Genomic DNA, 24,878 nt, shown 5'->3' on the forward strand with positions numbered 1-24,878 from the left:
AAGAAGCTTCAATTAAAATTAAATTAAAATGCAGAGCCCCCTTCCCCGCCCCGGACCAGTGGCCAGGACCCAGGCAGTGTAAGTGCCACTGAAAATCAGCTCGCGTGCCACCTTTGGCCCACATGCCATAGGTTGCCTACCCCTGCACTAGGGCATGGTGCGATTGGTTAGTGTGGTTCCCTCTGGGCAGCTGCCCATGTCTCTGATGTCCCTTTCCAAAATGCCTTCCTGCTTGTGTCTGGATGAGCAGTTGTGGCTAAGGCAGCAGTGACATTGGGCACCCTCTGGGAACACTGGCATGAACTGGCACAGCTACACATACTGGCCAGCTGTATGGGGGCAGAAGGGTGGGAAAGGCTAAGGCCTGCATGATAAAGAATCTCAGAAAGAGTCACTTTCTTCTAACATCGAACAAGGAACTTTATTAGAATGAGGGAAATAGTACTAGCCCTAAAGCCACTCTGTCTCTCCCACAGAGCTTTCCCCAGCCTCCTCCCGGCCTGCCTCCCTGCTACAAAGTTAAAGAAACAGCATGCATAGCCTCACAGGACTGCACATTCTTTAGGCTGGAACCAGCCTTTCCCCCAGAGAGACCATGGGTCCAGGGGGTGGGGGGAGTGGGATACAGTGTCCTTAGAGCCTGCAGTCTGTAGTGCAGAAGAGGTCACAAGTGGGGAGTATCTGCATGGGGGAGGCCTGGTGCTTCCTGTTTGAAAACACGTGTACAGGTGCAGTAAGATAGAAAGAGAAGTCACAGAAGTGGAGTGGAGGGAGGCAGTGATGTTGTCTCAGGGGGACTAGAGTCCCTGCTCATGGATGGATTGTCCTCACCTCTCTCCAGCTGTTCAGGCAACCCACAGGATGCTTCAGCTGAGTCTCCTTGCATTAGGAGATCCACTTGACAGACAAAAAAAAAATGATTTCAAATCAAGTTTGGATGCAATGAGTAGGAGGAGCTTAGAGAAAGGGCGTGGCCAGTGCAGTAAGTGGGAGGAGTTTAAAGAAGAGGTGGTCAGTGCAGTGAAGGCAGGATGGGAGAAGCACAGGATTAGTCAATGAGTGAGAGAGGTTTAGGGAGAGGGTGTTGGTGGGAGGGGCTAGAAAGGGGCGTGGTTATAATGAGTGGGAGGAGCTTAGGGAAAGGGCGTGGCCAGCACTCTGAAGAAGAGTAGGCACAGTTAGAACCGTGCCTGGTTCCGGGGCCGTGCCCAGAGCGGTTAGTGGGCGGAGTGTAGCGCAGGGGCGTGGCCAGCACGCCAAAGAGGAGGGGCAGCGGCGCACCGTGACTGATTCCCGGGGCGTGGCCAAGGCAGTCAGTGGGCGGAGTTTAGGGGAGGGCGTGGCTATCACTCCAAAGAGGCGGAGCAGGCGCGGAGCGCACTGACTGATTCCGGGGGCGTGGCCCGGAAGTTGGCGGGTCCGGCTCCTGACTGGCCGGCGCTGGCAGGGGCGTGGCCTGCGGGGCGTGGCGGCGGCCCGCGATTGGCGGCGGCGGCCGGGTCAGCTGACGCGCGGGGCGCCCGCCACAGCTGGCCGGCCATGGACGAGAGCAGCCCGCTGGTGTCCCCGCAGCGGGCCCAGGCCGCCGCCTACGGGCCGCCGGCGGGGCCAGGCGGCGCGGTGCGCGCGCAGCCCCCGCCGGCCCCCGCCCCCGCGCCCTCCCCGCCCGGCTCCCCGCGCGCCCGCGCCCGCGAGCGGCAGCCGCTGCTGGAGCGGGGCGCGGCGGGCGGCCGGGGCCCCGGGGCGGCGCAGGCGGCGGCGCAGGCCCAGCGCGAGCGGAACGACTTCCCCGACGACCCCGAGTTCGCCGAGGTGGTGCGGCTGGCGGAGGCGGCCAGCGAGCGCGGCATCTTCCCGGAGCGCATCTCCCAGGGCTCCAGCGGCAGCTACTTCGTCAAGGACCCGCAGGGGGTGAGCCGGGGCCCCGGGCTCCTCCCTCCCTCCCTCCCCCGCCCCGGCAGCGCCGCGGGGCTCGGGCCTCTTCCCTGGCCGGCCGCCTGCGGCCCGGCGGGGGCGGGGGCTCGGGTCCGTGTCGTTGGGCTGAGGGGGCGGGGACGGGCTTGGAAAGAGAAGTGATGTGGGGCAGGGGGGCTGTGCCGTGACAGCGCCTCCATCGGGGGGCGGGGTGTCAGTGTGGGGTGCCGGGCCCGGCCGGCGGGGAGGGGGCGGGGGGTCAGTGTGGGGTGCCGGGCCCGGCCGGCGGGGAGGGGGCGGGGGGTCAGTGTGGGGTGCCGGGCCCGGCCGGCGGGGAGGGGGCGGGGGGTCAGTGTGGGGTGCCGGGCCCGGCCGGCGGGGAGGGGGAGGGGGCGGGGGGTCAGTGTGGGGTGCCGGGCCCGGCCGGCGGGGAGGGGGAGGGGGGTCCCCGCTCCCCGGGGCAGAAGGGCTCTGGCTGACCTGACCCCATCCCCCCCCCCCCGGGTTCATGTCCTGCATTAGCTCAGGTTGCTGTGGCCAGGAGCAGAGCGAAGCCTGAGTTGGGCAGCAGGTTTGCTGGGCTCCAGGTGCTGTCAATATTGGTGGATCCTGCCCTTTTCTGTGTCAAACCTCCCGGAGTCCCACACTTGCTGTGGTGGCCGGGAGATGGGCCTGCTTGTTGCTAATGGACCTGGTGCCTCAGAGCGAACAGGTCCAGTGCCTGGCCTGCTCTGATTAGACTCACAGGCCAGGGGGTGGCAGGCCAAGACCCCTTTTGAGAGTGTGTGACTGTGTAGAAGTGGTCTCCCTGCTGCAGGGCTTGGCTGCCCTCAATGCTCATCCTCGTCCCATCTCCTACAGCATTCGGTGACTGGAGCGTAGGCTTAGGACGGGGCTCTTTGGGCTGGAGTGGTGGCCCGGACCTCAAAAAGTCTGTGTAACCGTGGGCGACTGCATTAGTTGATCCGAAGTGCAGATTTAAACTGGCTGACGGCGGTGCCAGCTCTGGGTGATGCTGATTTGTCTGGCTGTCTCTTGGTTTTGACAAGGGAGCAGGTTTCAGCTAAACCGAGTGTTCCCACAGATTTGCTCTGGTTCAATTACAGGGATCAAAAGCTGGTTGTGAATGAACAGTGCAGCCTGGGCAGAGCTGACACCAACTTGTCTGGGGTGTCACCCAGAAGCCTATTCCCACGCAGACAGGCCCAGAGGAGGTGCCAGTTGTCAGGACTCTGCTGTGGAGTCCGGCTCTGGGGTTGTGCGCCCGGCAGTGGCCGTTGTCCCAGCCAGGGACTCTGTGCTAGAATCTCTAGGAGGGGTGCAGTAAGGGAGATTGACGCGCTCAGCCCAGCTCTGCCTGGCTCCCAAGCTCTGTCATTGCCTGGTTCCCTCACACCCCTGTAGGCCTGAGAGTGCACCCTGACTAATGCACCCCCCCCCCCTCACCGAACACTTCCTGAGCCCATGGCTCTCACAGAGCCCCTCTGTCTGCTTCCCGCCCCTGTGGGGTCACTGGCTCAGACTCCATGGTACGGTGCTGTGGGAGCAGAGCAAGACGTGTTCCCCGTAGGAGGGGGGATGGACCAAGCCAGTGTGAAGTCACCGTATCTCTTCTCCCCATGGGTCCGGTCGGCTGCGCTGCAGCATTCTCCAGGGCATTGATCGGGGCTGGGTGCGGGCCGTGTAGCTGCCTTGTGACTCTCCCTGCTAACCGGATTAGCCTTGCTGCTGCTTCCTGGGGCTCCCTTGTCAATTGCTGCCCCTGGAAGCAAGGCTTGGCTTGGCTGGGTTTTTCATAACACCAACTTCCCTGCCCCTGTCGTGGGGCAGCTGGGATTCTGGCTACTGGGTCTTCCACCGTCTGGGTCCTGGTGCATTGGCGGATCTGCCCCAGCAAGTGGTGAGGCGCTAGAGCCAGTGGGTGACTTCCTTTCATGCTGGCGGTATGCCATTCCCAGCAATGAAGAGAGCATGTGGGGTGGAAGCATTGTCTGAGCGTGTGGCACTGGAGATCAGGAGATGGGGATTTTCCTGGCTTGGGTGCCTGTCCACCTCCTCATGAGGAGCTGCCCATAACCATGTGTCGGGGGGGCTTTCAGATGGGACGCCGTGCTGAAGAGCAGGGAGGGTTCTCCAGCCAGGAGATGGCAGAGGCCTAGTGCCTCTGAGTAGCTATCACCGCTGGGCAGTGAAGAGCACTTGTCAAGCACCATAAGGAATGTGTGCAGCTGAGGGCCCGGTGCTGTGGGGCTTGGTGTGGGGGGGTCCTGCTTTTCTAGCCCCCCTTGGCCCAATGCACTCTCCCAGCCCTGTCCTCCTCTCTGCTTTTCCTGGCCTCCCGAAGCACTCCGCAGATAGGTCAGTGTTCTGCAGGTCTAGAAGGGAAGGGGTCGTACAGGGTGACCCAGTGAATCAGTGGCAGAGCCAGGAGCAAAACTGGCCAGAGTAGCTCTGAGATGCGGCCACCTCTGGGAGGAGGACCCCAACCCACCTTCCTGTGATGGATGAGTGGAGAAGTTTGAGGATACCAGGGAAAAGCTTACTACAGAGCATCAGTTCTCAAACTCTTGTACTGGTGACCCCTTTAACATAGCGAACATAGTGTGACCCCCCCCCTTATAATTAAAAACACTTTTCAATGTATTTAACACCATTATCAATGCTGGAGGCAAAGCAGGGTTTGGGGTGGAAGCTGACAGCTCACGGCCTCCTATGTAATAACCTCCCAACCCGCAGTTTGAGAACCTCTGCTACAGAGGGAAAGTGCCCCCCTGGGTGTCCTCTGGCACTTCAGAGCACAAAGGGCTGAGCTGGGCCTGATGGGATTCGATCCTGTGGTGCCAGGGAGTCCGACTTTTACCCCTGATGCTCAGGCTGCCTGGCCATCCCCTCCCAAAGATGGGGCTCTCGGGAAGTTGCGCTCCAGGGTCCTGGGCCTCCAGCCTGTGCTGCCACCGGTCCCAAATGGCTCTGTTCTCGGGGCTTGTGGTGGCATGGGGCCATGGACAGTGGGGCGAGTGGCTTGCCCCCAGGTGTGAAGTGCCACTGCTAAGGGAATGGAGCTGCTCTGTCCTGTGTGGGGTGCTCTGTCTCGTGCTGCGCTGCTGCCCCTTGTCTCCTGCCTGTGGCTCCTCTCGGGCCCCTCACTCGGCTCCCTGGGCCTATCTGCAAGCCCTCAAAGGCCAGTCGTGCCCCTGCCACTGGGGCCGGCGGCTGTGTGTGTGCAGCATTGAGCACCACGTGTGCTGCTAACAGATTCGTGGTGCCCACTCCCCCCCGCAGCTCAGGGCAGAGCAGGGCTCTTCCCTCGGGCATGCTCCGCTGCCTAGGACTTTGCCCAGCCTGAGCCCCGTCCCTGCCACGGAGCCTCTCCTCCCATCTCCCTGAGAACGGCCTCTCTGCAGCATCCTGGCTGGCAGCGGGGAGGCTGTGGCGTGCAGTGGGGGGGGGGGAGGGCAGGGGCCCCATGCTGCCTGGGGGAGTGAGCCATCGTGGCCATGCACCACTTCCTGCTTGTGATCCCAGCCTGGGAAGTGCCGCCCACTGACTAAGCTGCTGAGAGTGCTTGGCTCTGGCCTGGTCCCGAGGAGGGTGAGGTGGTCACGTGCCCTGCTGAATCACCTGCTGCCAGAACTGTGGGTGGCTGCAGCTGGCTCCTCCCAGCTGGCTGACCCTCCGCCCCACGCCTGGCTGCTTGAACCCCTCCCCTGACCAGCGGGGAGCAGGGGACTAGTACTGTGCACAGCTGTGGGGCCTGTGGAGAGCCCCCTGGGCTGGGGGGGTACAACTCGGGGGAGGGATAGCTCAGTGGTTTGAGCATTGGCCTGCTAAACCCAGGGTTGTGAGTTCAGTCCTTGAGGGGGCCATTTAGGGAACTGGGGTAAAAATCTGTCTGGGGCTTGGCCCTGCTTTGAGCAGGGGGTTGGACTAGATACCTCCTGAGGTCCCTTCCAACCCTGATATTCACTGACTCTGACAGCTGAGGGGTGTGCTGACTGCGTGGCCTGGCTTGGGGGCTCAGCCCCTCGCTTGGTGCACTGGGGCAGAGTTGCTGGCTGGCATGGTAAGGGGAGCCCCTCTCTCCTCTGCCGGAGCTGCCTGAAACTGAGGGCCCTTGAATCTCACCTGTGCAGCTAGTGCCAGGTCCTGAGAAGGCAGGCGCTGGGGGTGCTGAGCCCTGGTCACTGAGCTTCCCCTGCCACATGCTGCTGGGATCCTGACGGCTGCTGCCCTCGATAACCAGCCCTGGCTCTTCGTCCCAGGCTCCACAGCTCAGACCTGGCAGCCGTCCCTTCCCGTGGGGGTTGTCAATCCCAGACGCTGCCCCTGAAGGTCCGTCCCTTTCCTGATGCTCTGACTCTGCCCCCCTTCTGTCTGCTGCAGTGCTCTGGGCCCTCCTCTGCCCTGGCGTGTGTCTGGTGCTGTGTGCCCAGTGTGTGGGAGGCGCTGGGGGCTCTCCTCTGCCCTGCCCTGTTGCTGGGCTGCTGGGATGGGGCCCCAGGGTTTACACCTGCCATGGCTGAGCTGGTCAGTGGGTGGCAGACAGGAGCCAAGCCTGTCTCCACACGGCAGCTGCCTGCAGCGGGCCCGTGCCAGGGAAGGGGGCTCCAGGCTTTGGCAAGTTGGAGCAGGCCCCAGCCTGGGGATGAGGATCCTGCGCCCGTGCAAGTTGCTCTCCAGGCCCGGCTGGTATGGGCTGGGGCACGTTCACATCACTCCAGCCTGGGCAGCACTGGCCATGCCATGAACCCGCTGGGCCAGGCCGGCTCTCTGCAGGTCTGGCTGTGCCCTGGCCAGGGGTCTCGGACTAGAGGGGACTTTGCAGATGGCTCCAGCTCTGGACTCTGCTGCAGAGACTGTTCCGCCTGGTCCCCGCCTTGCCGTCCTCCTGCGCGGGTGCCTAGGGGCTCAGCTGCCAGCCCAGCATGTGTCACTCGGCTGCACCTGGGGGTGGTGTGGGCAGCTGCTGGAGGCAGGGACTCTCCAGCCAGCCAGTCCCTTCGGACATGGACCCACTGGCTCCTCTCACCAGGGGCTCAGTGACTCAGGCCAGTGTCCCTGAAATCAGGAGGCAGCTGCCTCTTCCCAGGGTCCCCTGCCAGGGAAGCGGGGGCAGCATCTGGGGCAGAGCAGGCCGTGCCTCTAGCACTGCTCCCAGGCTCTGGCTGGAGAATGGGGCTGCCCCTGACCAGGGCCAGCTGAGTCCTGATATCCGTCTCCCCGCCCTTCAGGTCCTGCGGCTGGACCCCAGTGGTGCATGTGTGGGGAGTGATCTTCACACATGCCCTCCATGAGGACAGGCAGTGAAGAACGGGGGTTTGTCATGGGGATGTCCTGTCTAGTCCAATGGACTGACCAAGGCAGAACCCCTATCCCAGCGGCAGGCTTGCAATGCCCATGTGCCAGGGGGTTTGGAGCTGGGGATGCTGTAGCAGGCCTGGAGTAGTTCAGTTGCAATAGGTCGAGGTGGAGATGGGTCCCCCAGCCCATACCTATGAGTGGGTGTCCTGTCTGCTCCCCCCAGAGCCCTGGCATCTCCGGGGTGGTGGGGCCTGGGCAGGGCCCCTGCTGTGGTGCCTCCTTCCTGGGTGTGGGTCCAGCTGCTGCTGCCTGGAGCCTGCCTTGGGGTGAGCAGAGCTTTGTGGCAGGTCCAGCCCCTGCGCTCACAGGAGGTCTCCAGCGCCAGGCCTACAGTCAGAGTCGCTGGCAGAGCAGCACCAGGGCCTCTGGGTGGAGCCATGTCCCCTCCTGTGCCCACTGGTCCCTTGGCTGTGGGGACGGGCTGACCCTCCCTGTGCTTCTGGGGCAGGTGATGAGTGGCCTGGGGCGAGGGTGAGGGCGCCCGGGCGGTGCTGCTGTTGCTCTGTGCAGAGAAGGAAGCACGGTGGGCAGCTGCTGTCCATGGCTCGGCGGCTTCCAGGGCTGCCCAGCCCGTTGGCATGCAGGAGCGGGCGGGGGGGAAGTGGAGCAGTCGACTTGCAGCACTTCAGAAGTTCCCCTTGGAGTGGGGATTCCTGGTGCTATAGGGCCCCTCCCTGGGGGTTTCCAGCCACGCTCCAAACTTTTCAGCTCCTTTATTGAGCAGCGGGGTGCTGGGGGGTTCTGGCACACCCTGCTGCTGGTCCTGGTGGCTGGGGCTGGGTAGCCCGCACCTCCCTGAGCCTGGCCAACCAACATCTGGACAAGCTGCGGATCAGCTGGGAAGAGGCTCAAACTCCCTGGTGGTCAAGCCCTGCCTGAGTCGGGGGCCCTGCGGGGCGGGGGGTATGTGCGGGGGCCGGGACAAGCTGGGGGCCCCCCGGGCGGGGGCAGGGATGAGCCAGGGACCCCAGGGCGGTAGGAGGATGTGTGCGGGGATGAGCTGGGGGAGCCCCTGGGGCGGGAGGGTGGGTGTGCGCGGGGGCAAGGATGAGCCGGGGGACCCCGGGATGGGGTTGGGCGATGCGGGGCTCAGCCTTCTTTGCTGGGAGATGGCTGGGGGCTGCCAGGTACTGGGTCCCTCTTGAGAGCCATGCAGTCTGTTCCCTGCTGCTACGGAGTCCCCCCCTTCTCACCCTGGTAGAGTTTGTCAGGAGCCTGTGGGGGCTCAGAGGTCTGGCTGGGGAGGCGGGCAGTCGCAAGTCCCTCCCTGCAGAGATCCAGCTGCTCCCCTCTGTCCCCAGAAAATCATCGGCGTCTTCAAGCCCAAGAACGAGGAGCCCTACGGGCAGCTGAACCCCAAGTGGACCAAGTGGCTGCAGAAGCTGTGCTGCCCGTGCTGCTTCGGGAGAGACTGCCTGGTACTCAACCAGGGCTACCTGTCCGAGGCCGGCGCCAGCCTGGTGGACCAGAAACTGGAGCTCAACATTGTTCCCCGCACCAAGGTGAGTGGGGTGGGGGGCAGAGCCTGTCACTGTGGGCTGCTTTTCCACGCCCCGCGGTTCCTGCTGCCCCCGCAGCCCTTGGCTCTAGGGGGTCCCACACTGGGAGAACAGGAACAGGCTGAGCCCCAGCCCACACTGCGGAAGTCCACATCCCACCCAGGCTCCAGCAGCTCTGCCTGTGCTCCGCGCTGACCTCTCTCCCCCCGCCCCAGGTGGTGTATCTGGCCAGCGAGACTTTCAACTACAGTGCCATCGACCGGGTGAAGTCCAGAGGGAAAAAGCTGGCCCTGGAGAAGGTGCCAAAAGTGGGGCAACGATTCAACCGCATCGGCCTGCCGCCAAAGGTAGGGGCTGTCAAACCCCCACGGGGCTGCCCCGTGTCCCCAGCCCCCTCACTTGGCCTCTCCCTGCCGCAGGTGGGCTCCTTCCAGCTCTTCGTGGAAGGCTACAAGGATGCGGATTACTGGCTGCGATGCTTTGAGGCTGAGCCGCTCCCCGAGAACACCAACCGGCAGCTGCTGCTGCAGTTCGAGAGGCTGGTGGTCCTGGACTACATCATCAGGAACACAGGTGGGGCTGGCGCTGCGCCCGCTCCCAGGAGCCCCAGCATCAGGCCTTGCTGCCCGGAGGAAGCTGCAGGGCGATGGGTGGGGGCTCAGCGTATTGCTGCCCCAGGACGAGGGGGCTGCGGGGGACTGGCTGAGAGGTCCCAGCACATGGGGTGGGAAGATTCCTGTCGCCATCTTATGATACTGCACCTCTCACGTGGACAAGAGTCGCTGCACCCCCTGGCACAGGGCAGCCGTGGCTGGGGTGGGGACAGCAGCTAGCAGCACCGTGTACTTCGCTGACATGAACTGTGTAGCCAGGGGAGGCAGAAGGGCACGGTTCAGGCTGGCGTGGCCGGGGCCCTGTGGTTAAAACCTCATCTGCCGTTGGAATGCCAAGGAGCTGGAGCTGCTGTGCTAGCCCCACTGGGCGCCGGCCTGGCCAGGGCGCTCCCTGCTGAGCAGGGCCACTCCTCACCACCATGCCTGCTCGGTCTGGGCGCTGGGTGGGTCTCCTGAGCTTGGCCCGGCTGCCCAGGCAGGGCTGGAGGAGAAGATGCCACTCCTGGGCTCTGCCTGTGAATGCTCCCAAACCGTTCAGTCTCCTGGGGTGGCGTTTGGGGGCAGCCCTGAGCGGCTTGGGCCCTGGAGCCGTTTTCCAGGGTAGAGTTCCCTTTGCCAGCCACTGAGCTCCCCCAGGGGCCTTTGTGTGCATGGTTCTACCCACCCTGCCCCCAATCCCTGGCGGAGTCTGCGTCCCCTCCCTTGTGGGATACATGGCTCAGGGCCCAGGGTTGCCCTGGCGCTGTTGGAGGCCGGGATCCCCGTGCCCGAGCAGGGAGCTTTGCTGCTGCTCCTTCTCAGGCAGATCCAGCTTCTGTCATGACGTGGCTGGTTCTGCTTCCTGCAGATCGAGGCAACGATAACTGGCTGATCAAGTACGACTGCCCCCTGGACAGCACGAGTGTGCGGGTGAGTGTGGTGAGGGGCTGGGCAGAGGGATGCATAAGTTACCTGACTGTTGGGCAGCAGAGGCGAGTTCTGAATGCACTGAGGTTCTGGCTCTTCTCTCCAGTGGTGGGGAGTTCCCCAGCCCAGCCCCGCTCCATGGATGGTTCTCGCAAGCCTCCCCTTGTGATCCACATGGACCAAGGCTCTTGTGGAGGGAGGAGCCAGGGCCCATTCCGTGGGGGTGTTGGCATAGGGACGCAGATGGTGAGCGGGGCTCTGTTCAGGTGCCATGTGGCAGGCTGGGGACGTGTGCTTGTGATGATGTTGCTAGGCAGACTTGCTGTCCCCACAACAGCAGTGTGACATGGGGGGTCGAGCTGTGGCATGCTCAGTTTCCCAGTGGGGTGAGGGCCCCCAGCCACTCTGTGAGGCCCCAAAGGCTGTGTGGTCCCAGCCCCAGCTGCAGGTGGTATTGGCCAGTCCTTGGCACTCTCTAAGCAGGAGGGGCGCTGGGAGCCAGAAGGGACCATTGTGAGCATCTACATCTGACCTCCTGTGCAACACAGGGCAGAGACCTGCCCCGCAATAATTCCTAGAACAGAGCTTCAAATGCCAACCCGTCTGGATTTAACAATGGCCGGTGATGGAGAATCCACCCCGAGCCTGGGAAGTTGTTCCAGTGGTTAATGTACCCCTCCTTTCCAGCCTGTCTGTAGCTTCAACGTCCAGCCACTGGATTGAGTAAGACCTTCCTCAGCTGGACTGCAGAGCCCAGGGTTAAATACCTGTTTCCCAGGCAGTGCTGGCAGACTGGGATCCAGCCATCCCTTAGCTATCTCCTTGTTAAGCTAAGGAGATCGAGCTCCTTGAGTCTGTCACTATCAGGCAGGTTTTCTAATCCTTTAATCATTCCTGTGGCTCTTTGACCCCACCAATGTACCCGCATCCTTCCTGGCTTTGTGGGCACCAGAACTGGACACAGGATCCCAGCAGCGGTCGCACCAGTGCCAAACCCAGAGGTAAAATAACCTCCCTGCTTCTTCTCAAGCCCCCTGTTCATGCAGCCCAGGGTCGCATTCGCTCTTTTGGCCGCAGCATCACACTGGTATCATGTTTTAAAATGTGAAGAAAAAATTAAAAATGGAATGAATGGAAGAACGGGGAAGATTGGTAGAAATAAATATTTGTCAGAAGTTGGGAAATTGTAGAAAATTTGATAAGGGAAGTCCAGGGACACGTGAAGAAATCCATGGCCAGCAGAGTGAAGGACCATGGGGAGGAGCCTGACAATGGTATTGATCCATTGACCGATGGAAATGGTGATAGAATGATCAGTGATAATGCAGAAAAGGTAGAAATGTTCGATAAACGTTAATGTTCTCTTTTGGGGACAAAAAACAAATCTCATCTCATCGTATGGAGACAATGCTCTTTCAGTTCACCTCGGATCGCTAGAGGGTGTTAAACAGATGCTAGCAGAATTAGACATTGTTAAATCAGCAAGTCCCGGCAACTCACATCCAAGAGTTTAAAAAGAGCTGCCTGAGGGACTTGCTGGACCATTAATGTTGATTTTCCTTATGTTATGGAGCACTGGGGAAGTTCCAGGAGACTGGACGAAAGTTAATGTTGTGCCAATGTTTAGCAAGGGTAAACAGGATGACCTGGGTAATTATAGGCCTGACAGGGATCCTGGACAAGGTAATGGAGCGGCTAATGCAGGACTCAGTTACTAAAGGAGGGTAATGTCATTAACGTAAATGAACACAGATTTATGGAAAATAGATCCAAGGATCCAAGGTAACTATAGCAGGACCGCTTGGAAATAGTGACCATAATACAATAACATTCAACATCCCTGTGGGGGGAAGAACACCTCAACAGCCCAACACTGTGACATTTAATTTCAAAAGGGGGAACTATACAAAAATGAGGGGTTAGCTAAACAAAAGTTAAAAGGTACAGTGACTAAAGTGAAATCCCTGCAAGTGGCATGGGCCCTTTTTAAAGACACCATAATAGAGGCCTAACTTCAACGTATACCCCAAATTAAGAAATACAGTAAAAGAACTAAAAAAGAGCCACCGTGGCTTAACAACCATGTAAAAGAAGCAGTGGGAGAGAAAAAGACTTCCTTTTAAAAAGTGGAAGTCAAATCCCAGTGAGGCAAATAGAAAGGAGCACAAACACTGCCAGCTTAAGTGGAAGAGTGTAATAAGAAAAGCCAAAGAGGAGTTTGAAGAACAGCTAGCCAAAAACTCCAAAGGTAATAACCATGTTTTTTAAGTACATCAGAAGCAGGAAGCCTGCTAAACAACCAGTGGGGCCCCTTGACAATCGAGATACAAAAGGAGCGCTTAAAGACGATAAAGTCATTGTGGAGAAACTAAATGGATTCTTTGCTTCAGTCTTTATGGCTGAGGATGTTAGGGAGATTCCCAAACCTGAACTGGCTTCTGTAGGTGACAAATCTGAGGAACTGTCACAGATTGAAGTGTCACTAGAGGAGGTTTTGGAGTGAATTGATAAACTCAACATTAACAAGTTGCCGGGACCCGATGGCATTCACCCAAGAGTTCTGAAAGAACTCAAATGTGAAGTTGCGGAGCTATTAACTAAGGTTTGTAACCTGTCCTTTAAATCGGCTTCGGTACCCAATGACTAGAAGTTAGCTAATGTAATGCCAATATTTAAAAAGGGCTCCAGAGGTGATCCCAGCAATTACAGACCGGTAAGTCTAATGTCGGTACCGGGCAAATTAGTTGAAACAATAGTTAAGAATAAAATTGTCAGACACATAGAAAAACATGAACTGTTGAGCAATAGTCAACATGGTTTCTGTAACGGGAAATCATGTCTTACTAATCTATTACAGTTCTTTGAAGGGGTCAACAAACATGTGGCAAGGGGGATCCAGTGGACATAGTGTACTTAGATTTCCAGAAAGCCTTTGACAAGGTCCCTCACCAAAGGCTCTTACGTAAATTAAGCTGTCATGGGATAAAAGGGAAGGTCCTTTCATGGATTGAGAACTGGTTAAAAGACAGGGAACAAAGGGTAGGAATTAATGGTAAATTCTCAGAATGGAGAGGGGTAACTAGTGGTGTTCCCCAAGGGTCAGTCCTATGACCAATCCTATTCAATTTATTCATAAATGACCTGGAGAAAGGGGTAAACAGTGAGGTGGCAAAGTTTGCAGATGATACTAAACTGCTCTAGATAGTTAAGACCAAAGCAGACTGTGAAGAACTTCAAAAAGATCTCACAAAACTAAGTGATTGGGCAACAAAGTGGCAAATGAAATTTAATGTGGATAAATGTAAAGTAATGCACGTTGGAAAAAATAACCCCAACTATACATACAATATGATGGGGGCTAATTTAGCTACGAGTCAAGAAAAAGATCTTGGAGTCATCGTGGATAGTTCTCTGAAGATGTCCACGCAGTGTGCAGAGGCAGTCAAAAAAGCAAACAGGATGTTAGGAATCATTAAAAAGGGGATAGAGAATAAGACTGAGAATATATTATTGCCCCTATATAAATCCATGGTACGCCCACATCTCGAATACTGTGTACAGATGTGGTCTCCTCACCTCAAAGAAGATATTCTAGCACTAGAAAAGGTTCAGAAAAGGGCAACTAAAATGATTAGGGGTTTGGAGAGGGTCCCATATGAGGAGAGATTAAAGAGGCTAGGCCTCTTCAGCTTGGAAAAGAGGAGACTAAGGGGGGATATGACAGAGGTATATAAAATCATGAGTGATGGGGAGAAAGTGGATAAGGAAAAGTTATTTACTTATTCCCATAATACAAGAACTAGGGGTCATCAAATGAAATTAATAGGTAGCAGGTTTAAAACAAATAAAAGGAAGTTGTTCTTCACACAGTGCACAGTCAACTTGTGGAACTCCTTACCTGAGGAGGTTGTGAAGGCTGGGACTATAACAGTGTTTAAAAGGGAACTGGATAAATTCATGGTGGTTCAGTCCATAAATGGCTATTAGCCAGGAAGGGTAAAGAATGGTGTCCCTAGCCTCTGTTCATCAGAGGATGGAGATGGATGGCAGGAGAGAGATCACTTGATCATTGCCTGTTCGCTTCACTCCCTCTGGGGCACCTGGCATTGGCCACTGTCAGTAGACAGATACTGGGCTAGATGGACCTTTGGTCTGACCCGGTACGGCCGTTCTTATGATGTCTTAGAGCTGTCAGCAGGAGACCTCCAGCGCACGTCACTCAAATCGCAGTCCCCTCAGTTAGGTAGCTTTTTCCTACATGTTATAGATAGGTGAGGGAACAGGAGGACCAGCTCCTTACACACGTGATTTGAGGGTCTGTAGTAGCCATCAGCTAATACTCCATCTTGTGCCTTATCTGCTGGGACATGGATACATAAACATTCAGGATCGGGGACTCTGAAAAGGGTCATGTTGTTTTTGACATAGTGGGCCCACCCACTCGATCCATCCTAAATAGGTTAGAACCATTGAGTCCAACGTCCCAGTCATGCAGCAGGTTTCAGTTAAGACCGACTCTATTGATTGTATTGTAATCAACGAGCGATTCCAGTTCCTGTTTGTTCCCCGGGCGCCTAACATTTGTATAAAAGCAATTCAAGGATTTCTTCATGTCCTTTGGCTCTTGAATTCTCTTCTCAGCGTCTCCATTTTGTGCTGAGTGCTCAGGTCTGCCCACTTTTCATCCAGCCCTTTTGCTATTTAACCCCGTCCTGACTACACTGTCCCCAAGGAGACTGCTCCCCTTCTGCTGAGGTGGAGCCATCCAAAATACATAGCCCCTTCTCCCCTCAGAAGGTGGGCCAGTGCCCCTCCACCACTTACCTAGCCAGTGGTTCACTTCCAGAAGCTTCTGCCTTCCTTCGCTTGTGGGACAGGAAGGATCCCAGAGAAGATCTCTTGGGCATTCTTCAGCATGCTTCTAAGTCCCCTGAAGTCCTACGCTCTGAGATCCTGCAACACAGAGTCCAGTGCCAGCATGAGTGATCACTGGATCCTGGCCTAGCAGCTTCCAACGGCTCTCTGATCTCAGGGACATCTCCCGCCTTGGTTCTGGGAAGGCAGTGCATCATCCCATTGTCTGCCTGTCCTTTGCAGAATGTTCTTTAGATTCTTCCAGGGACTGACCTCCCCACAAAGATCGTCCACCTTCCTTGAACAGTTGGAGAACTCTTTGCAGGCAAGCTTGATTTTCATACAGATTGGGCTGAGCTGCCATCTACGTGTCCCATACAGCTCTCCGTTCCCCTGGACCTTGAGAGGTATCATTCAGTTTCCATGTGGAGGACCTGGTATCAATTCAGAATTTCCAGCTGTTCAGCATTCTGCCTGGTCCTCTTCTGTGGTGGCCGCAGTCTGCCTTCCTCCTCTATCTCCAGCCCTGCAGCATGCTTCCGTGACCTGGTGGTGCCAGGCCTCCTCTCTGATTTCCTCTCTGATTCCTTTGGCCAGCTCCATTTGTCCTTGAACCTGTGGGACTGGGGTTTTCTGAATCTGGCTGGCTAGGAACTCCTCAGCCTTTCCGATTCTCCGGAGCATCTCAACTTGCCCCTTCAATCCACATATCTTCTCTTCCAGCACAGCCACCACCTGGCCCTTCCTGCCCAGAGCCTCCCTTCTGGCTCCAGACATGGAAGAGAACAGGGCACAGCCATTGCAGTTCAACACCACTCTTCATGGCTGGACATCCTGACACACACCTAGTGCTGCACCTGGACGGTTCCTCCCCTTCCCAACTCCCCTGTTCACTGCCGTTGTCTGTGGCTCTCGGCGCAGCTGCATCCCTCACTGCCAAGCAGCGACTTGCCCCTTAGACTGCAGCCAGCTGGGCTGTTCTCATCATGCTGTGAAGCCGCCAGGGTCTCTGCCAGGAGCGGATGGGCGAGGTCCTGTGGCCTGCGATGTGCAGCAGGTCAGACCAGATGATCGCGATGGTCCCTTCTGGCCTTGATGTCTCTGATCAAAGTGCCAAGGGCCAGAGCCTCAGGGGCCTGCAGCAAGGCCCCTGCTTCCTCCGGGGACACGGCCCTCCTGCGCAGAGAACACTCAACCAAACCCTAGGCAGACCAGATGCACCACGGCCTGGCACTTCCAAGCACAGTTGGCTGCTCCACCCTCCGAAAGCCCCTGTTCGCCGCTGGGCGGTGGGGTCCTGTCCGTGCGTTTCCTATCGTGCAGAGCTCTCGGGGATGGGGGAGTGCCTCTCAGCCAGTCCTCTGAGGCAACAGCCCTCCAGCCTGGGTCCTCATCCCAGAAGAAAGGCTCAGCTCCTCCAAGAAATGTACACACCTAAACTGGAGTGAGAACATCCACTTTGGCATGCTGCTGGGCCTAATGCCAGCCCTGAGCCCTCTGCGCAGTGCACTAGCTCCTGTGCACCCATCTCCCTGTGCCCAGGGCAGCCTGCCAGCCCTGAGTCCTCTGTGCAGTGCACCGGTTCCTGTGCGCCCGTCCCCGTGCCCAGGGCACTGCCAGCCCTAAGCCCTCTGCGCAGTGCACTAGCTCCTGTGCACCCATCTCCCTGTGCCCAGGGCTGCCTGCTAGCCCTGAATCCTCTGTGCAGTGCACCAGCTCCTGTGCACCCATCTCCCTGTGCCCAGGGCAGCCTGCCAGCCCTGAGTCCTCTGTGCAGTGCACCGGTTCCTGTGCACCCGTCCCCGTGCCCAGGGCACTGCTAGCCCTGAATCCTCTGTGCAGTGCACCAGCTCCTGTGCACCCATCTCCCTGTGCCCAGGGCACTGCCAGCCCTGAGTCCTCTGTGCAGTGCACCAGCCCCTGTGCACCTGTCCCTGTGCCCAGGGCAGCCTGCTAGCCCTGAATCCTCTGTGCAGTGCACCAGCTCCTGTGCCCAGGGCAGATGTTGGCAGCTGGGGGCATCTGGGATGAGAGCGGAGGAGCTAGGCGGCAGCTGGCTCAGAGCAGGGGAAGTGCCCGGGGCAGGGACCGGGCTACATGGTGGTGCCGGGGGTGAGTGCTGGGCTCTGGCTCCCCTGCCCCTGGTGACTCCTGGTCGATCTCTTTCCCCTCCAGGACTCCGAGTGGGTGGTGGTGAAGGAGCCCATCATCAAGCTGGCTGCCATAGACAACGGCTTGGCCTTCCCCCTGAAGCACCCCGACTCCTGGAGAGCATGTAGGTCCCTCTGCTGTGCTCCCGCTCACGAGCCTGGGGGCAGCCTGGTGCTTTGAAAACTTGCCTTACGCTGGCAACCCCCAGGGCTAGGCCTGCGGCCCCGCCGGGCGCCATGTGGCCTGGGCTTACACTGCACCTGCTTCTGGGAGCACGGCCCTGAGGCCAGCAGTTGGGGTGGCCCTTGTTCCCCTGGGAGATGGTTTGAGGGGCAGGAAGCCAGGCGAGGGGGCTCAGGCCAGTACCCCAACGGGTGGAGCTGTCCCCAGAGCACCAGGCTGTGACCTCAGTGCTCACCAGGCCAGAGCTGCGCACATGGCTCTGACCTCGGTTCCGGCTCTTTCCCCCACCAGACCCCTTCTACTGGGCATGGCTGCCCCAGGCCAAAGTCCCCTTCTCACAGGAGATCAAAGACCTGATCCTCCCAAAGGTTTCTGACCCCAACTTCGTCAAAGACCTGGAGGAGGATCTGTATGAACTCTTCAAGGTCAGGTGGGGGGCTGGGGCTGGGGTGGGGGGTAGGGCCGTAACGTTGACGAGTGGGGCTGGCCTGGGTGGTGCAATGAGACCCTTTCAGAGCTGGGACTTGGGGGGCTCAGCCTGCGTGGGGTGGGTTTTGCTGCATCCTGCTAGCACCAGCTTTGGGGTCGGGGCAGGGAGGAGCAGAAATCCCAGGCAGCAGCTGCGGTCAGGGCAGGGGTCTTGATGCCTGGGGGGGTCTCGCAGCAGGGGTCTGTGTCCAGGGTCCCACTGCCTTAGGGGGGAGGGTGTCCCACTGCCTGCATGTGGGAGAAGGGTGTCTCTGCCTGTCCCTCACTGCCATTTCTCTTGCAGAAGGACCCTGGCTTCGACCGTGGGCAGTTCCACAAGCAGATCGCTGTCCTGAGGGGCCAGGTATGCTGGGAAGGGCCCCTCTTGGTGGGGCAGGGGCACTTGCTGCACTGCCCCAGGGCGAGAGGGAATGTGGGACACTGGCCTAGTGCCCCCAAGGAGGACAGTGACCCAGGCAGCTCCCTGGGGTGCAGGGGTCCTGGACTCACATCCCTTCTGCTCTGTTGCCTAGATCCTGAACCTGACACAGGCCCTGAAGGATGGGAAGAGCCCCCTGCACCTGGTGCAGATGCCGCCGGTGATCGTGGAGACGGCGCGCTCCCACCAGCGCAGCGCCAGCGAGTCCTACACACAGAGCTTCCAGAGCCGCAAGCCCTTCTTCTCCTGGTGGTAGCTGGGCCACTTGGGGCTGGCTGGAGCTGGGCTGGCCTGCTACCGCGGCCAGGACTTTACACTCCGGGAGAGGGCAGGTGCGTCTGGGGGAACCTCCAGCTGAACTTGGCCCGGGCAGAGCCGTCGATTTCCCCTTGCTGCAGGGCTTGGACACAGCCTGGCAGAGCCAGCTCCAGCCACAAACTGCCCCGCTCAGCGGGAGTCCTCAATGCAGCCACTGAGCAAGTGGAGCTGGGGCCTGCGTCCTGTGGGCGATTCTGAGCCCGTCTGCTTCCGGCTGGGGCTGGGATCTGCCCGGGAGCCTTGCCCTGCCCCGCCCACCCCTCAGGAACCCCGGCTGCTCGCTGGCTGCAGGGCCATAAAGGCACCAGTGTCAGCCACCCTCCAGTGGCTATTTGGAGATGGTGTCCCTGGAGAGAAGGCATGTGCATGAGTGGGGGTCTCGCACAGGAGGCCCAGTATGTGCCCAGGGCTGAGGTGGCAGAGGGCAGCAGGCCTGGAATACCCCGAATGGCTGCGCTATGGAGTGTCTGTAGCTGCCTTTCCTGCAGGGGATGGAGACTGCGGATGCCAGGGAGCTCTGGGCACCCTGGCAGAGGAGTGATGCATGCTCGGACCTGGCCCCACTTCACAGGGAAGCTGAGGGCCCTGGCATGGGAGCTGCTTGTCCCCCTCCCCCACTGGGCACAGGGTGATTTGTCCTGGTTTAGCTGGCTTGTTATTGTTCCACCCTCCCCTGTCTGAGGGGCCTGTTCCCCTCGGTTCCATCTCTTGCTGCTAGGCAGGCCCCCTCCAGGGCCACTCCCTCTCTCTCTGCTCCACAGGCCCTGTGTGCACTTCCAAGGCCACCCTTCCCCACCCGGAGCGAGCCTAGCCTAGCAGGGGGCTGCTGCCTGCTGGGTGAGCCATGGCTGCTGCTCCCCCTTCCCCACACTGTTGCTGCTCCTGCAGCCAGGGTGACTTGCCTCATGGCCACTGCCTGGGGCAGTTCTGGGCATCCCACAGCTCGTCCCAGGCTGGGGTTGGCCTGGGCCGAGCTTCTCCTGCGGCTCCTTAGAGGCTCCATGGGGTCTGCCCCAAGGCCCCTGGGGTGGCCTAGCACAGGGGCTTGGGCTGTGCTGCCCCCCTTGGGGCAGGGGGGTTGTGCATGATCCCCTCCATGAACGGAAGTGGGCAGGGGGGAGCAGGGCTGGGCTGCAGGCCTTGGAGCCATGTGTGCTGGAGCTGGCCAGGGGCTTCATGGGCTGTGGCTGCTGCTAGCATGCTGGAGGCGCGATTCCATCTTTCTGGCTGCTGCTGCTGCAACCTGACCTGAAATGTATCATTCTCATGCACTGTAGAAATGTATGTAATGTATTTAAACCCATGCACCAGCTGAGTCAGACCTGCCATTCTGCTCTGGGGAGGGGACACCTGTGGGGGTGGGAGAGCCCTACCTGCTCCTGTCTGCCCCCTGGGGCTGTGATGTGGCACTTGTCAGGCAGGGCCTGTGCCCTAGCACTACCCTTGTCACTGATAGCCTGGGCTGGGGGTGCTGTCCTTGCTCTAATGCCCCGGGCAGTTACTCTCCTGGGCCTGAACCCAGCTGCAGGAGTGGGGGGAGCAGCTGAGGCCAGGCTGGCATGATGGGTGGGGGCCCGGGGCTGTGCCTGGCTGAGGCCAGTAAAACAGACCCACCTCACTGAGGCCCTAATGCTGCAGGCACCTGCAGTGGGGTAGCTGAGCTGCTGTCAGCTGTGAGGAATGCCCTGCAGGGATGGGCACCTAGCGGTGCCCACTGGGGCAGGGTAGCTGTGGGCATGCTGCTTTCTGGGTGAGGCTAGAGCACCATCTGTCAGGGCCTGTGTAAAGTGACCCCCATGTGCCTCCCCCCCATTAGTGGGCTGGAGGGGGGTGGGAGCTGGTGGGAAGGGCCATAGCAGTGTCTTCTACTGCCCAGGCTCCTTCCTCACAAGTGGGGGGGGGGGGGCATGTGAGCCCCTACTGAAGTGGCTCCCAGGTGGGCTGAACTCTCAGAGGGAGAAAAGCACCCCCCATTCCCCCGTACTTCCAGTGTCTCCTAGCCAGCTCTTGCCTCCAGCCAGGTGTGTCCTACTAGGCTTTCCGCTGCCCCCATCCCACAGAAGCACAGCCAGGCCCAGGGGCTTCACACAGTGCAAGGAGCTGAGTGGATGCTGCTGCCCCCCTTCCTGGGATGGGGCCCAGGGCTCTGAACAAACAGAACAACACTCGCATTCCCCCCCCTGCCCCTGCCACTAGGCTGAGCCCCCAGCTGGCCTGCTGTCCTGAAGCCAGAGAGCCTCCCCGCAGAGGGGCCTCCCCGCTGTGAACAGGCCAGGCCATCAGTAAATCCTAGCAGCACAGCCAGGTCACTGCGCAGGCTTTTATTACACAGTTTGTCCCGCTGCATGCGACAAGCATCAAGTGTTTTCCTTGGGCTGAGGCTTAGGGCTACTCCTAGGAGGCTGGGGCTCCCCTATAGGACTTGGGCAGCTCTGGGGCTGAGTGACGCACTTGCCCCACACATACCCCCAGCTGGGGTGGGGGTGGGGGAAGGGCTGCCTGCTTGGGGTCACTCCCAAGGCTCAGCAACACTCAGGTCCCAGAGGCCCTGGCCCCTGAGCAAAGGGCCTTCTGGGCAGTTAGTGTTGGATTGAGGGGTGGGGGGGATGCAAAGGCCCCCTCACAGCCCAGGCTGCAGCTGTCCTCTGCTGGCTGCTCCTCCCAGGGATGTGCCGCTCACTCCCCCCATGGACCCCTCCCTCCCTCTCTCTGATCTCCTCTCCCTTCACCATTTGGGGGATGGGGTGGGGGAATCTGCAGCAGCTTGGCCCAGCTCTAGCCGGGGGGACAGAATTCACACACACCCCAGTGTCTCTGCCAGTTTGTGGGGCTGAGCCTGGCCAGGCAGCTGGGAGTTCCCAGTGCCAGCTGCCCTGCTTACTGCTGGAGCTGATGCAGGTACCCTGTGGGCCCAGGCCCCCTCTTCCTCCACCTGGTCCTTGGACTTTTCCTCCTGGGGCCAGGGCGCTGCCTGTCCCTGCTGGTCCCCTCCAGCCTCGTGCTGCTGCCGGGGTCTGCGCTGGGGGAGGTGCAGTCCTCTAGCCTGTAGGGGAACAAACAGCCAGTGTGAGGGGCAGTGGATGCCTGGCCAGGAACGTGGGGCATCCCTGCCCCAGGGGCTATGCAGCTGCTTTGGGCTCCCGGTGAGATAGTGGAGCTAGAATTGCTGCAGAGGGCAAAGATGATCCCTAGCCGAGGCTGCCCCTCCAGTCATACCCTCCCCATGGCCCTGCTGCGTGGGGGCTCCCCTCCTGGGCCTGGGTGGACGTGAGCCAGGAACAGGTTTGGATTGGAGTGTTACGTGCCCACCCCCGGTGCTGCGAGGGGGAGAGGCGGCAGGTCCAAAGAAGGGCCCTGGCACTGGGATGGTCTTTAGTGTCTGGGGATAGCTCATTCAGTCTATCCTGTGCCAGCCCATGAATATCACAGGCCAGGCACAACCGCCCCAGGGCCTGTGGGGTGACCTCCCACTGCACCCCTTTTCCCCAGAGCCCCACCCCACTGTGCAGTCTCCCCACAGGAGGCTGAGCTGGCTGCTCCACATGCTCAGGGCCCTCAGCCCAGTTTCAGCTCCCTGTGGGTGCTGCTCCCCAGGCCTGACCCAGTGCCCAGCCTGTACCTTGGGTCGCTGCTGTCCTGAGCTGCTGGGCTCAGCTGGGATGGCTGCTGCCACCTCCTCTGCCTGCTCCTGAGCTGGCGCAGGGCTTGGGCCATGCGCCGGTTGCCCCCGTACGCCCAGACCAGCTGGGCACGCTCCTCTGCCCGCTCATCCCCGCTGCTCCTGAACAGGCTCCGCAGCTGCAGCAGCCCCACGTCCTGGAAGATGTTGGCAGCAGCTCTTTTCCGGGCACGGGCCTCAGGAACCTGGCACTGAAGGGGGTCACCTGCCACAGAGGCTGGGGTGCCCATAGGTCTGCCCTGTGGGGCCAGAGGAGCTGTGGGAAGGAAGGGAACAGGATGAGGCTGCAAGAAGGGATTTGGCTCCTCTCTCCCTCATCAGCCTGCATCCCCTGGGGACTGCCTGCTGGCTCCCCACCCCTCGGCTGCCTCCTCCGCCTACACGGGACGGGAGGGGGGTACAACCTATGGGATCTGCCCAGTGCGCCGGCTAGCGCATCAGTAGCCAGGAGTCAAGGGCAGAGCGAGCTCGTTCCCTGCCTGGCTGTGCTGCCTTTCCAGGACCCAGAGGGTCCCCGCTCTTTCCTGCTTCTCTGCCCCATTTCCTGGCCGGCTGAGCAGGGCTGGACCGGAGCCTGCGGCCCCTGGACACAACAGCCCCGTAGCCCTCCGCCAGCCCCAGGACAGGTGCGGGCCGCCGCGAGCAGCGGGTGTCGCGCTCCAGTGCCCGCTGGCCCCGGGCTCTCTGGGTGCGTCTACGCGGCGTGACACTGGCCCGCGCCGGCCGCCTCGGGCTCTTTCATGGCGGTTGGGCCCGGGCTGTCGGGCCCCGGGGGGACCCCAGAGCTCCGGCCCCGGAGCGCCCCGCCAGGCTGCCCCCGCCCCGAGCGGCCCCGGGCCCGGCTACCTGCGCACGCGAGTCGGGCGGCTCCGCGCCGGCCTGGGGCTCTGAGATCGGGACCGATCCCCGCGACCCGAGCAGGGACAGAGGCCCCGCCCCAGCCCCGCAGCCAATCAGCGGCCCTGCATTCCGAGTCCCGCCTGCCCCAGCCGAACACGGAGACACCGGCAGCCCAATCAGGCCCCGCAGAGAGGGAAGGGGCGGGGCCTGGCGCCTCGGGGTAACACGTGGCACCGAACCACGTCAATGGGCGGGCGGTGACCAGGTGCTGGCGAGGGTCCAGCCACCCCCACAGCCTGGAGACTGCAGCCGAGTGCACAACCCAGGCCGTGCAACGCTTTGCAGGGGCCGGTCTGTTACCGGCACCCACCTGTTCCCAGTCCGCAGGGCCCGGGATGTAACTCACCTGGTCAGTGCAGGGACCCACCGTCCCACCCACCTGTTCCCAGTCCGCAGCGCCCGGGGTGTAACTAACCCAGTCAGTGCAGGGACCCACCGTCCCACCCACCTGTTCCCAGTCCGCAGCGCCCGGGGTGTAACTCACCCGGTCAGTGCAGGGACCACCGTCCCACCCACCTGTTCCCAGTCCGCAGGGCCCGGGGTGTAACTCACCTGGTCAGTGCAGGGACCCACCGTCCCACCCACCTGTTCTCAGTCTGCAGCGCCCGGGGTGTAACTCACCTGGTCAGTGCAGGGACCCACCGTCCCACCCACCTGTTCCCAGTCCGCAGCGCCCGGGGTGTAACTCACCTAGTCAGTGCAGGGACCCACCGTCCCACCCACCTGTTCCCAGTCCGCAGGGCCCGGGGTGTAACTCACCCGGTCAGTGCAGGGACCCACCGTCCCACCCACCTGTTCCCAGTCCGCAGCGCCCGGGGTGTAACTCACCCGGTCAGTGCAGGGACCACCGTCCCACCCACCTGTTCCCAGTCCGCAGCGCCCGGGGTGTAACTCACCCGGTCAGTGCAGGGACCACCGTCCCACCCACCTGTTCCCAGTCCGCAGGGCCCGGGGTGTAACTCACCTGGTCAGTGCAGGGACCCACCGTCCCACCCACCTGTTCCCAGTCTGCAGGGCCCGGGGTGTAACTCACCTGGTCAGTGCAGGGACCCACCGTCCCACCCACCTGTTCCCAGTCCGCAGGCCCGCGGTGTAACTCACCTGGTCAGTGCAGGGACCACCGTCCCACCCACCTGTTCCCAGTCCGCAGCGCCCGGGGTGTAACTCACCTGGTCAGTGCAGGGACCACCGTCCCACCCACCTGTTCCCAGTCCGCAGGCCCGGGGTGTAACTCACCTGGTCAGTGCAGGGACCCACTGTCCCACCCACCTGTTCCCAGTCCGCAGCGCCCGGGGTGTAACTCACCCGGTCAGTGCAGGGACCCACCGTCCCACCCACCTGTTCCCAGTACGCAGGGCCCGGGGTGTAACTCACCCGGTCAGTGCAGGGACCCAGCATCCCGCCCCCTTTCCCAGTCCCTAGGGCTCCAGCTGAGCAGGACCTTTTACCAGCGAAAAAGCCTTACACGGTAACATCCGACATCTCCTCTTTTTATTAACAATCCCCCACACCAGACTGCACCCGCTACACAGACACTGCTCACCACTTCCAATAAGGCAGAGGCCAGTCAGGATCAGGCCGTCTGGGGGACT

The 24,878-nt window shown here is 60.4% G+C and overlaps 2 protein-coding genes across 2 annotated transcripts; one reads left to right on the forward strand and one right to left on the reverse strand.

Annotated features, from left to right (window-relative positions):
- Positions 1-1,537: 1,537 nt before the first annotated feature.
- PI4K2A (phosphatidylinositol 4-kinase type 2 alpha) lies at positions 1,538-20,022 on the forward strand. Its single transcript, XM_050960491.1, has 9 exons — positions 1,538-1,911; positions 8,577-8,777; positions 8,990-9,121; positions 9,194-9,347; positions 10,236-10,297; positions 17,324-17,423; positions 17,774-17,907; positions 18,255-18,314; positions 18,484-20,022. Exons 1-9 carry the CDS (start codon positions 1,540-1,542, stop codon positions 18,643-18,645), a joined length of 1,377 nt encoding a protein of 458 aa, XP_050816448.1. The 5' UTR covers positions 1,538-1,539; the 3' UTR covers positions 18,646-20,022.
- Positions 20,023-21,556: 1,534 nt separating this feature from the next.
- AVPI1 (arginine vasopressin induced 1) lies at positions 21,557-23,340 on the reverse strand. Its single transcript, XM_050960509.1, has 3 exons — positions 23,233-23,340; positions 22,327-22,642; positions 21,557-21,750 (listed from the first exon to the last, which is right to left on the reverse strand). The coding sequence occupies exons 2-3, from the start codon at positions 22,614-22,616 to the stop codon at positions 21,585-21,587; spliced, it is 456 nt and encodes a 151-aa protein (XP_050816466.1). The 5' UTR covers positions 22,617-22,642; positions 23,233-23,340; the 3' UTR covers positions 21,557-21,584.
- Positions 23,341-24,878: the final 1,538 nt, after the last annotated feature.

Source organism: Gopherus flavomarginatus, chromosome 6 (assembly GCF_025201925.1).
Source record: "Gopherus flavomarginatus isolate rGopFla2 chromosome 6, rGopFla2.mat.asm, whole genome shotgun sequence".
Classification (NCBI taxonomy): domain Eukaryota; kingdom Metazoa; phylum Chordata; order Testudines; family Testudinidae; genus Gopherus; species Gopherus flavomarginatus.

What these genes read in the sequence shown, in the direction of transcription:
- PI4K2A (XM_050960491.1), top strand. Translation starts at nt 1,540, where the DNA reads ATGGACGAGAGCAGCCCGCTGGTGTCCCCGCAGCGGGCCCAGGCCGCC. An exon ending in ACATTGTTCCCCGCACCAAG is followed by an intron (nt 8,778 to 8,989) that starts GTGAGTGGGGTG and finishes CCCCCGCCCCAG; the next exon opens with GTGGTGTATCTGGCCAGCGA. An exon ending in GCATCGGCCTGCCGCCAAAG is followed by an intron (nt 9,122 to 9,193) that starts GTAGGGGCTGTC and finishes TCCCTGCCGCAG; the next exon opens with GTGGGCTCCTTCCAGCTCTT.
- AVPI1 (XM_050960509.1), bottom strand. Translation starts at nt 22,616, where the DNA reads ATGGGCACCCCAGCCTCTGTGGCAGGTGACCCCCTTCAGTGCCAGGTT. An exon ending in CAGGACAGCAGCGACCCAAG is followed by an intron (nt 21,751 to 22,326) that starts GTACAGGCTGGG and finishes GTTCCCCTACAG; the next exon opens with GCTAGAGGACTGCACCTCCC.